Genomic DNA, 13,973 nt, shown 5'->3' on the forward strand with positions numbered 1-13,973 from the left:
TAATCATATAAATATCTCAATCAGTTCACTGATCCATAAGAATAGCAATTAACTCATTATAATCATAATTCATTATGATAAAGAGATGAACACGGAATCGCCAAAAAAACACCAAACCTCATCTCTTGATTATTTTAAAAACTAATCAATAATTAATTATCAAGCTTAAACACAACTAACCTCCATCTTCATTATCTCCTCCTTTTATCCTCCAATTTGTTTATTCTCTACCTTGTCTATCCTCCTCATCTTCATCTTCATCTTCATCCTCATCTTCATCTCTATTAACATTGAATTCTCTCTCTTTCTCTCTTCAATCTTCCTATTAGACCTACAAGTAACAGCTCTTAGACACGCTCTCTCATCATTATCATCATTTTCCTCCCACCTCATCATCCTCATCTTCCTATTGCTCTTCCTTATCATCTTCAACCTATACTCCATGAAGATATTCACAGAGAGAGAGAGAGATGAAAACAGAACCAGAGGAATCGTTTCAACCATTGATTCCTTTACTTTCTCTGTGTTAACTTTACTTTTGATATGCAACAATTTATTTGATCAACTGATCAACTCTCTCAATTCAACACAATCAACTAAGTCAATCAGTTAACTATCAAAATAATTACTCTGCAACTATTTACACTATCAGTTGATTATCAGCTACTTAAATCATAATCAACTTGTAAATCAAAAATGATTATCTCATATACAGATCGCAAGGTAATCATCAATCTTTTTTTTTCCTTTCAACTTTTTCTCCTCTTTTCCATCAATATTTGTCTCCATTAAATTCCCATTGGATTTGCAACACGTATTAATATTATTAATCATCTTAATCATCGTCAATAGTTGATAATTAAAATAATCATATAACAACACTGATTAAAAACAATGGATTACTTTGACTTTTCAGTGATTATCTTAATCATCATCAGTTCATCTCAAGTGCTCACAACTTTTGCTCAAAGTAAGTATAACAATCAATTGATATTCAATCACAATTAACATGATAATCAATTGATAAAAAGACAAACAAATAAATTCATGCAACAAGTGATTGTGATTATGTAATTGTAACTGCAACTAAATCATTAATCTATTGATATAATATTGAGAAAACAAAATGATGATTGATTCAACAATCGATCAACTCAATGATCTGATTAATTAATGATATTAGACAATTGAATTAACCGTTACCCTGGTAGTTAAGACTTAGTTAATAATTAACTCCCAAAAGAAACAACTCTTTATTTAATAGTTAATAAATTTTTGATTAACTAACAGATAATCAATTCCTTTACACTATTTACTAATTAAATTATCGCAACAATTGATTCATCCATCTAATCCTAATCATGGAAAGAAATTGAAAAAGCAAAAAGATTACAAATTCTTATAAACTAAATGATATCAGCAATTTAATTAACAATTGATCATAGTAATTGTGTCACATTGCATCAACCTAGAAAGTAATTTAATCAACCAACAATTAACTCTCACATTTAACCCTTTTAAAGGTATGAAACTTTAATCAGATTTGTTTTATTACTGAGATACAAATGATAATAGTAAATGAATGAGCAAAAATTTGAAATATGTTACAAAATTAATGATAATCATGATGAAGATGAAGATGAAGATGAGGATGAGGATGAGGATAAAAGCTGAGAAGGAAAAAGTCATGATGATGATGATTATTATTGTTATTATTCAAAAGAATCATATTTATATTCATATTTTCATACTAGTTTTATGAACTTACCTGTGAATTGAAGATGAGGCTCCATGGTAACATGAAGATGATTCTGATGATGATGAGGAAAAAAAATACTATCATATTTATTAGATTGTTAGAGTTATTCAAGTTATTATAATAATAATGATATAAAAACTGATGCAACTCATGAAATCCCATGATATTTACCTTTGATTCAGATGATACTATCTACTCATCCTTTTGCTTCATCTCTAATAAAACAAACATAAACATATAATAATATCATCTTCTCATCTTCATCATCATCATGAGAGACTTGATGCTTCTCATCTTCATCATCTCCTGAGTGAGTTATACACTTTAATAGTACAAACCATCAACTGTCATCATCAATAATTTATCAACTGGGATACATTAATTTTCACTCGATTGTACAACCATTTTTCCGGTTAAAAGATTATTAACAGTTCCAACATGATATATTATTCAATGATGAATATCATGTTTACCTGATCATCATCAGAATCATCATGATTAACCATCATTATTTTCATCATCATCATGAAAAAGGATTGATTTGTTTACCTTTACTCAGAAATAATCAATTGAAGCTTAATTCAAATTTCAACTTTATTCATAAATTTGGAAAAAAAAACTAATCTAATTGTTGATTCTTCATTATTAAACAATTTGCTCTCCATTTAATTAAATATTAAAAGGTATTTGATTGTTTGTTTTAAATTTGCAAATTTAAATTATCCACTTAATTGTAGTAGTTTTACTCAATGAATGAGAATAATTTTTTAATCAATTAAAGTTGAAAATACAATAGAATTTTTTTTTCTCAATTCAATTGTTTCTTGATTGTTGGTATTTCAATTGAGTTAATATTCAATTTCATTAATCATTTGAAACTTGTCAAATGATTTACGACTTGCTCAGTATTATGAATTGTGAGAAATTAAAGTTAATTGTGGTTTAAATGATTTGCTAAGTTAATTTAAACTATTACTATGACACTCATCATCATTCAACAATTAATCATTGATTAACCCTTTTCAAACCGTACACTTATTGATTAGTAGCTTTAATTGTCTTCACCTAGTTAACAATCAAATATATTAACCAGATAATCAATTGAAACCAACACATAACCCAAAACAATTAGACACTAATCACAATTATCACGCAATTAAAATTGAAACCATTGATCATAATAAGATAGTGAAAGCAGATATTTAATATCAATAATACAATTTAGATTAAATTTAATCACTCAAAGGGAAACCCAATCAACTCAACCCAATATAAAGTGTCAACAATTTGTAAATTGTAACAATCAAAAAAATGATCCGATGAATTAAATTCAAAAAAAAAACGCTGAGATCGATGAAAAAAAATGTCCAATGTTTGTAATGTTTCAATGAATCTAATCAATTTCAAGATGATTAAAGTCACACCACTGATTCAGTGTTGAAATTGAATTGAAATGAAACATTATCGTGAGCATGAGGGATAAATCAAAATTGATTATCTGTTAAACCAAGCAAATAGAGAGCAGCTAAAAAATCAAAGATTAAATTAAATTGACAATAAAAAAATATAATCACAATCAAATAATATTACAAGAGGAACAGCTTGACAATTTATTTATATATAAATATTACAACAATGGATTATGATCATGACGAAATTAACAATTTAATAAGCTCGTTGATTATTAATCCAAATATTAAAATCAATGGTTGTTGTTGATATTTCATCTGATCATTGAGTTACTATTATTATTATTATTGTTTGTAGACTTGAAAGTGACATTAAATTGTCCAGTTTTAATGGACATTTGGATGATGTTGATGATGATAACATGAAAAAAAAACGATAATCTGAGATAATCTATGATTATAAACATGAAGATATCTTTTCCTTAGTGTTTACCTTTTCAGTATTTACCTTTAATGATGATGATACAGGTAAACAACTGGACATTACGTGAGTAACATTAAGTTAAAGTAATAACATGAAGATGACCATTGATGATGATGATAATGACCAAGAGGATGTTTAATCTCAGATGATAATAGTTGTAATAATATAAAGGAGGAAATGAAAGTATAAAACTTACAAAGAGTTGAGATGAAGATTACAATTAGATTGTTGTCTTTTAAATCAACATTAAATTGTTGATTCTCTTTCAATATCAACTTATCCTCTTCAGTTTTCGGGTTATCTTCATCATCTTTTTCAAATCATCTTTCATCATCTTCATCATCATCATCATCATGAAATGAAACATAAACATCCTAATATCTTCAAGAGTTACTTTTCATTCATTCAATTTAGATTGTCATTCAATGAGTAATAACAATTTATCATCAATAATATCATCATTTGGAATCATTTTTTTTTCTTCTCTCAGATGATCAATTGATTGTTCATTGGCCTTGGTGAACAATCAACTAATAGTTGATCAGCACGAACTATTGGCCAAATTGTCATCATTACTAAATTGTAAATTCGATACAATTTTTCAATAGACATTTAATCAGATCGATATTTTTAGAAAAACTTTTTCTTTCAGTTAATCAATGAATGATTATCGATTGTTACTAATTTACATGTTGATTAGGTAACACAAAACTTACTTGTTAATTGTTTCAAAAACTAATTTTTAATTTTATAAATTTGTTATAATTATTAATAGTTAATTAAGACTTCATTTTCCCGGGAAAATCAATCATAAAATTTTGGATTCTCATTTGAAATTATGAGAAAATAGATTGAAATAATTTCCTTTTGATTCATCATTTCCAGTTAATTATTTGGAAATTAATTTTAATCATTATGATCATGATTAAACAGGAAGTTATGTTTAACTATGATTTACTTAATTATCAACTTAATGAATAGTTAATTAAGCAGAAGAATAAAAAAATGGAAAATTAATTTTCCATGTCAATCAAAACAACAGAGATTCTGTCACTCTTATTTTAATATACAAGAACCCATAAAGAGCATTTAATTATCAACACTACAATTAAAGGGATTGCAATTAAATCAACACAATTAGCTGATCCTCCAATCAGTGTAATCCAAATATTAGATTGTAAATATTTTTACCTGTTGTTAATTTGATATATTGGATTAGATTATATTGATAATTGATTTCTTTTCATTTGTAACAACCTAATTGATTGTGATAATAAACAGATAGTCATTTGATTCATTTACTAAATTGTAATTTAGATAATTATGGTTAGTAATGGGAAGATAATTATCCTGATTTAGAGATAGATTGTTTTAATCACGATTTTGTTAATTGTCATCAGGATGATACTGAGATTGCGATGAAATCCCAAGAGATTTTGATTTATATTATCCACTGAATTTGAATTTGCTTTTTAATGATTATTATCATTATCATGATGATGATGATCTTATCAATAGTCCTTCCTCATCTCAGATTTCATCTTCATCATGATAATAATAATGGAAATCATGAGTATCCCTTGAGAGTACTTGTGTTCATCCTCATCATTTTTTATCATCATCTTTTTTTCTTGTCATCAGAGTTTTGAATAAATTCAATGGTCTTGATAATGATGATGGTGCTTCTTATTATTATGCATGGATTTTCATCAAAAATCTGATGATGATGATGATGATAAAGAAGACAAGTTGAAGAGCTACTCAAATAATACTAACCCGATTAATATATTTTCTCACTAATCGAGTGTCAATTTTTGACAAAACGATCCCAATGAACCTAAATCGATGAGAAATTTTCTTGTATCATTGAGCTAATTGTTTTCTTCTTTGAATAATATCCTTAGATCCTCCTAGACCAGTTTCTCGAACTAAAGAGTCCGAACGTAAACTTGCCGTGCCGATAGGTAGTCAGGCCAGTTTACCTTGTCCAGTTGAGACTCATGAGACTTTGGATGGTGAAAATGTAGGCCAAGAAGATGAAGACGAAGATGAAGATGATACTGATAACGTGTACATCGAATGGTACAAAGATGGTTCTTCATTGAACATATTTGACAATCGATTTCGTAAAACACAAAGTGGAGCACTTCGTATCAGAGATACCCGATTAACCGATTCCGGTCAGTATAAATGTCAAGCAGTTAATGGATTTGGAGCAGTTGAAATGTTCATTCAGCTAATAGTTTTTGGTGAGTTTACAACAACTAAATTTATCCAAAATTCTGGTAAAAATATCAAATTATTGCTCTGGTAATGGTCACTTTTGAATATTTCATTATCTTTACAAGAGGAAAACATCAAGAAACCCCTGATAATATTATAATAACATCACAACCATAGGAACATGAAAATTTCTTACTTTAACTTTCCACTCTCATGGTTATGACCCTTGGAAGTTTTTTCCACCTCCATCTCTACCCACCTTCCACTTTCCACTCTTCACCCTCATCCTGCTTTTACTCAACCCATTCCAATGCACATTATTTCAACATTTACCTGATAATATTACATCATTATTATGATTACCCGCCATTATTATTATCATGATTATGATTATCATCATCATCACCCATGGGAATCATTTCCCAGTGAATTAGATTATATCATTTTTCATAAGAAATACCTTAAGGTGATTCAATGTTTTTCCCTGATAAACTTTCAAACACTTTGAAACAATTTGTTTACTATTTTTGTTAATGGGAAAAACATTATAATGACAATCAACTAATTGTTGACGTTTTTTTACTTATTAATATCCTCAGTTTTTCTGATACTTTAATCAACAATCAAAACTGACAAACATTTAGTGAGTTGATTTCATTTTGATTATCATCAGGAAAAAGAGTAAAAAAAAGTAAGATTAATGATGAAAAGATTATTATTAATCCGTTAAGATTATATTCTTGTTGGAGTTTTTTTTTCTCCTGGTTTTGATTATCTAATTGATTAATGGTTACCAAAACTAAATGATTAGTGGTTTCATCTCAATGATGAGGATGTTACATGTTAATCATTTGTATCTCAAGAACCTTAATTTATCAATGAAAATTCACAAACCATCACTACCACCCTGAGTTTGTTTATACTTATCATGATACACTTTAATTGTTTACGAAGTTTTCCCTCGTTAATTAATATTAATATTTACAGAATTAACCTAATGACTTGAAGATATAAAATTCAGTGAATTGTAATTTGAATATTTCAACCATGAAATGAGTTTCATATCAGAGTTTTGTAACTTTGATTACCATGAACAACACAAATTATTAAATAACATGAAATGAATCATAACCTGATTGTTCATTATCCATGAAAATAAATCAACAGGTAGTTTTGTGTGTTGTTGGGAATTAATTGTTAAGATTAAAAGACATTTAGAAATGAAAACGAATCAATTTTAATTATGGATTAAATAACTGAAAACATTTCCAAAGCAATTAAATTGTTTTTAAGCCAAATTTGTTTCCATAATCAATTGTGAGAGAGAGAGAGAGAGAGAGAGAGAGAGAGAGAGAGAGAGAGAGATGATAATTTGTATTAAAAGAAAAGAATTAATTAGTAATCCTCTCAGAATACTTTGATAGTAATACTACATTCGTAACTATAAAACCAGATTAATCAATATCACCTTTAATCATGATGATATTCATGGTAATGATAATGATGATAATAAAAGGTAACTGTTTCTACCTATGGACCATAAATCTTGATTATCATTCAGCTAATGTGTTTATGGTTCAGTTTGAATGCCAGTGGATAAGATGAGCTAGATTATCTTATCTTAAGGTGTCCATTTAACAGTTAATACAATGAATTGTTTCAGACTGAGAAAGAATCAGGGTTAGAATTAGAATTACAATCAACATGAACAAATACTCATCCGATTCATAATCTAATGGGAACAAGATGAATTCCTTTGAGATATTCTGGTTGCTCTCTCTCTCTCTCTCCATTTTCACTTTGCATTCCCCATCTTCCAAAGTATATTATGGTTCATGAAGATAACTGAAATTTCATCGGATTCCTATGACTTCACCTTTCAATCAGTTATCATGATGATCCTTTATTCATTCAATGTATTTGGAATATAAAAAAAATTATCTGATGAATGTTGAGTTGACAGATAAAACCATTATTATCATTTCGACTATTATTATTATCTTTCCCTTTTGTCCATCAAGTTGTATTCATCATCATCATTGTCACTCGGATTGATAATCAAATGACATATTTAACTGTCACCTAATGATAATAAGTACAATTTAAAATGTCAGTCAACAGTTAATCTGCCTCATCCTCATCATCTAAATGCTACAAGACAATAAATTGTTTTAATCATCATTTCCTTTTGAGAGAAAATGTTAACAATTTAGACTTTACTAATAATAGAAAATCTCAACAATTGTTACAAATTTTTCTCATCAATTTGCTCATGTCTCAGAATCATTAAAACTAATGATTATCATGTAAAATATAATTGCTGAATATTAGTCACAAAAATGAACTTTTTTCGCAGTTAAAAATATTAATATGACTTTTCCCCTGAATTAATATTATACCTGAAAGGTTGTATTCTTTAGTTCATCAAGTAATCATGTTGATATCATGATGATAATGAAATTGTGTTGCATGTTGATAATCAATGAGAGCACATTCATTTCAGCCTCTCATTAAACTTTATATTAGTTGCTATTTATTTAACAATGAATACAACTGATAAAATTGACTGTTAAGCTCAACTAAGCCTTGGTGGTGGATGAAAAGATGAGAATGAGGATGAGATGAGGATGAAAGATGCAGTGATGAGAAGATTTAAAAGGAACAGCAAACAACTGTTAGTTTCAATGAGATTTTTTTCTTTCAATTTTTTGCTTCAACAAAACTGTTGATCCGATTTTGAAAGAAGATGATAAGGAAAAAGAGAATGAAAGAGATGATGGTAAAAAAGATGAGAGAGAAAGAGAGAGAGAGATGATGATGATGATGGTGATGTAGAAGAAGATGGAAATACTCAAGAGATTTTCTTTTTTCTATTGATTTTAATGGTGAAATTGAAATCAAGATGAAATTCGCTTCAATAAACTTGATCATCTCTCACTTTGTTCCGATTTCAATTACATCTCATTCATATTTCAAGTTATTTTAATTGTTCCCTGATTGTTTAATGATAACAGTACAATCAGCTAATAACAATAGACAAAAAAAGGATCAATGTTTTAATTAAATCCGAGGAGTGAAAACTTTTAGTCCAATAATCCTTATTGATGAATGGGAAATTTGTATATATGATTAAAAAGAAACTAAATTAACAATTAACTATGATTTTCACTGCAAATCCAGTTGATTAACAAATTTACATGTAATTTCATTTGAATAAATTGCTGTGAAAGCGATGTAACTTATTAATCGCAATTAGATTTCAATTTAATTGCAATAATATGATTTTCGTTACATTATCATTATTATTATACTCTGGAGATGAATATGATCATTAGATTTGTGTTTATCTCATTAAATTGTTTCACTGACCAATTTCATTCATGTTACCTGGTGAGAAGGTATTTCTGATTCCTTATACCTTGATTATCGTATATGAAGAGTGAAAATTCATTGGGTATCATGAAGATAAGTTCAAGATAGAAACATGGTAATCATGTTAACATGATCATTAGGTTGAAACGTTATTATCAAATTGTATTACAATTTCATGTTTATTTGTGAAAGTGATTTACGTTTGGATGAACAAAATGAATTTACCTAATGTTTACTTATTCAATTCCATGAGATCGTATCCATTTTCATGGTGTAAATCATTCAAGAAAGAAATGGAAGAAAAATCAACAATTCAGATAACTAATAACATGAAGATATTAGAAAAAGAAAGAGAAAAAATCATCAGATTCATTTATCAGAAACATTAATTTCATGGTAAATCTGAGACTCAATCAGATTAATTGCCATTGAATTAGTAATGATTTAAGTTGATTGTGAAACAATCTCCTAATTTTGACCAATTCAATTCCTGGTTGAGAAACAAAACTTTCGGTTCATTTAATGTAAATATTTTATCAAAAACTGTTGCTGATGTTGATTGAATCAATTTTACCCTCGAGGTGATTTAATATCAACATTTGGACAATGAGATGAGTGTTGTTGACGATTGACAATCAACAGATATGATTTGATTATTTGTTTATGTTTTAGCTGCAAAGGAAATGTTTATACAGGATTAATTTAATTGTGATGAAAGATAACAATCAACAATAGACTAATTACTTCACAAGATTAACCGTTAATCTCAACATGGTCATCATGAGATTAATTCTGGTTCTCATGAGTTTTTTTTATCATTATGAAAACAAACAAAATCCTAACTGTTAACAGAAAGTTTAATATTTCAATGAACTTTGTTTATCTAACAATTAAGCTGAGCAATAAATCAATTGGAAGATAATTAAGCGATTCAATTTGTTTATATTCAATAAATGACACAACCAACTGATAATATGATCTCAGATAATCACTCAATCAATTGAATGATTAAACGTTGACTAATTGTGATATTTTATTGATTCACTTTCTCTAGATGAAAATGGTTTATCAATTCAATCAACAACTACGACTACAACCACAACAACAACAACAACTACAACTACAATACCACCGGAAATTGACAGGATTGATGAAGATCCGGTAACATCTTTTCCAGGTAACAAAAGATGATAATCTTTTCTAAGGAACAAACAATTTCGAGATTTTTTCCTCCATTTTCTAGTGTTGATATTATTTTCTATCAGTTTCTTATACAATTTATTAACTTGGAGAGATTTCAAATAGTACATTTTGATTGTTATTAGTTGATTGTCTTCTTATTGGTTATAAGAAGTTCAATATAATCTTTACGTTTCAAGTTCGAGCAAAAACTTTCATTAGTTCTGAAATTTTATTCGAGTTCAAAAAATAAAATATCCAATTAGGAGTTCGAACTAGATTTATATCGATCGATATTGGGAAAAACTTTACCATATTAATTGATTTTAATCAATGACAAAATGTAATCTTTTTAATCTGATTTGTTATTTCTTATTATAGCAGATCCATTGGATCCCTTGTTATCCACAGTTAACTCTTATAATCGACCAATATTATCACCATCATCATCTCTCGAGCCTAAAATATTTGGCTCAACAATTAAATCGGTTGATAGTGACCTTTGGGTGGATAAATTATCGTTACCCTTTATCGTTGCTTCAATCGGCGCCATTTTCCTTGTGTTAATTATCCTTTTACTGTTATTATCTTATATTAAATTACGCTCACCGATTAATCCTAAATTTAATCAAGTCCTTGATCGTCCAGCTGGTTTATTTGGTCCAACAATTAACCACAATGATTTAAATCATGAACAAAGACAATATGATATGTATCCAATTACAAATCGTAACAATAATAATCAATCAACTCCAATAGGTCATCATCATCATCCCAATTACTCTGGATTAACATCAACACCACCACCAACTTCCCATTATCATCGGCATTTATATCATCATCCAACACCACCTAGACAACCACCACCACCACCACCACCACCAACAATACCACTTCCTCATCATCCGGCAACAATTAATCAATCAACTCCGTCCCACTTTACATTCATCTCTCCATCAAATAATAATGAGCTTAGAACTGAATCTAATAGTGATAAACCCGATTCGACAGTCGATTCCTCTGTTATTTATGAATCTCCGCTGGAATTTGACCTTAAACCAAATTTCCCAAGGAAAACACCTTATGGATACCTTTGCTAATTAACTTATCGATTTTACTATCAATCAAATCAACCAATTGATTTAAATTCTATTGGAGCCAAATGAACTCGAAGAAAAAAAAGATTCACTCGATGATATTAACCAAGAATCTTCCATATCTTTAACTGTTCAAATTCAACAATTGTAACGTTAATTGTTACAATTAACGTTAATCAACTTTCGGTTGATAGTTTTGCTCACACCTTTGAAGATTCATCTAACTGATTTCATGGAAATCAAGTGAAACAATTAAGAATGACAGTTTCTAACTTTCACTTTATGGAACCAAATTAATTTCCATTGTAATTGTTATCATCTTAATTATCACTTAATTGTAATTTATTCATTCTGTCAATCATCATCATATCATAATCCTTATTATAATAATTTGTTTGATTGTAACACTCTTGATTATACTTGATTGTCAGACGAGCTTCAATTCAGATTCAATTAACTATTATATAAATTGTCAATCCGAATCATTTGTTTTCAATACAATAATCAAATAATCAAGTTAATCAAAGTTTCGTTTAATCAGATAATGTACACTGATCAACTTTCCCTTTTGATAATAATCAAGATCAATTTATAAGAAAATAATACATATAAATTTTACGAAAACAAAACTGGTGTAAATGTAATTGTAATAATTAATTTCTCTTTCAATGTTGTTTTGTATGTTTCTTTCATCATTAAAGTGGCAATATACATAAATTGTAACAATCGATACTTATAAAAGCAATAGTAATATAATTAAAAATAAGACTATTCAAATTATGATTGATTCATCATATGAACGGAAGTGATTTTGAGCAATAGAAAAGGATAAAAAATAGTTTTCAGTTAAGAATGAGAGATCCGTTGAGTGGACAATTTACAAATTGAGGCTGATTTACAACTTAGGATTTACCGGGTTGAAGAATTAATTGAGATCATGGTGAGTTTTCGGGGGTGAATTCAGATTCTCTTTAAATGAACACCAGCCTGATAATCGTTATCATTTTCGTTTGATTGTCCATCTGAACTTAATTGTAGACGTTTAATCAGAATGTGAATCCTTTCGAAGGTTTTCAAATTAGAGCGAAGATTTTTAAGAGCTATCCTGAATTCTGTACGATTTGCTTCAACATCGTTATGATCGAGATCTGGACCATACCATTCTTCCAATTCATCTATTCTCGATTCAATATATTTCAATCGACTTTCCAATCGACTTTTTAAATTCTCAATGTGTTCATCTAAATGCTTCTGACAAATTTCGTCCAGATTATTTGAGGACTTTGATTGATTTTCTTTGACGGTAAAAGATTTACTGCTATTTGATGAATCCATTTGATCCATTGATCCACCAATCTTTTCAATTGCCACTTGATTTGAATTGGTAGCTGCAGGGAGATTAAAGTCATCAGCATTTAATCTCGAACATGAATTAATGGCACTTTTTTTCTTCTTGGTTGATGATCTTGATTTATTGCCACTTTTACTTTTCACCTTGAAAGGTGTAACGGCTTTAACGCCTAAATTTGGCTTCTTTTTAGGTAGATTTTCAAAGTCAGTGGTAAGCCAAGATTTGCTCCAACATTTCAATTCTTCGGAGGAACAAATTTTCTTGTTTTTCAGCGAGATTTTGGCTGCCAGTCCATGGACCACTTCTGAACATTGTAATGCAGCTTCTAGAAGATTATTGACTGTGGCAATCCGTTTATTTGCTTGAACTGGTTCATTAGGGTTCGGAATTAAACTAGGTAGAGTGGCATCTTTCAACCAGGAATGGTCAAACTTGTACCGACAACTTTCCCGGACACCTTTTGGATTCAAACAACTGGAACATGTAATGGCTTCTAAAAGATCAGCATCAGTTTTAATATCCAAACAATCAGCATGTTGAAATGTTAAACAATGTTCACATTGAATTAGGAAACCAGTATCTTCAATAGAACCACAACTACAGTTAACAATTAGATCACAAATGTCACTTTCATGGATTGCCCGTTGTTCCCTAGCATCTTCAAATGGAAGCTCTGATCTTGGAACAGGATTTAAATTGGGCTCAATATGATTAACTTTAACTGCCTTTTGTAAACCATCTTCAAATAAAACCGTATAACTATCACAGGTTAACACCTGATGAATTTGACCAGGATAACGTTTACCATCAACCCAACGGGCAATCACTTTATCTCCTAAATTATATCTCTCAGGTTTTGAGTTTTCTTCCTTACTCATAATAGTAACTGGTTAGAACGATATTCACATTCAATGATTCAATCTTTTTATCCAACAATCAACTGGAGTAGATGACCAATCCTATAATAAAAATTAATATAAAAGGTAAAACAATAATTAAAAATTAACTAAAAATTAAAGAAAAAAAAAGTTAAAATCAAAACAAATTATTAGACAACATCAACATTTGTTTTCAACTGAATTCAAATTTTGAAACTTGA

At 28.8% G+C, this 13,973-nt stretch overlaps 2 protein-coding genes across 4 annotated transcripts; one reads left to right on the top strand and one right to left on the bottom strand.

The window, feature by feature from the left end:
- Nucleotides 1-245: 245 nt before the first annotated feature.
- On the top strand, nucleotides 246-11,949 carry LOC128394697 (uncharacterized). 3 transcript variants are annotated; one of them, XM_053355055.1, is made up of 5 exons: nucleotides 246-723; nucleotides 853-970; nucleotides 5,557-5,901; nucleotides 10,302-10,424; nucleotides 10,808-11,949. In XM_053355055.1, the coding sequence occupies exons 2-5, from the start codon at nucleotides 895-897 to the stop codon at nucleotides 11,524-11,526; spliced, it is 1,263 nt and encodes a 420-aa protein (XP_053211030.1). In that variant the 5' UTR covers nucleotides 246-723; nucleotides 853-894; the 3' UTR covers nucleotides 11,527-11,949. The 3 variants fall into 3 exon arrangements, with proteins under 3 accessions (XP_053211030.1, XP_053211029.1, XP_053211031.1); XM_053355054.1 differs by having other exon boundaries at nucleotides 246-970; XM_053355056.1 differs by having other exon boundaries at nucleotides 246-970; nucleotides 10,811-11,949.
- Nucleotides 11,950-12,158: 209 nt separating this feature from the next.
- On the bottom strand, nucleotides 12,159-13,764 carry LOC128394875 (PHD finger protein 20-like protein 1; the record flags this gene model as incomplete). Its single annotated transcript, XM_053355244.1, has 1 exon — nucleotides 12,159-13,764. A coding segment is annotated over one exon (1,281 nt), but the record flags the coding sequence as incomplete, so codon positions are not given.
- Between the last annotated feature and the right edge of the window lie 209 nt (nucleotides 13,765-13,973).

This window comes from Panonychus citri, unplaced genomic scaffold, assembly GCF_014898815.1.
Source record: "Panonychus citri isolate SS breed McGregor unplaced genomic scaffold, ASM1489881v1 Contig00140, whole genome shotgun sequence".
Taxonomy (NCBI): domain Eukaryota; kingdom Metazoa; phylum Arthropoda; class Arachnida; order Trombidiformes; family Tetranychidae; genus Panonychus; species Panonychus citri.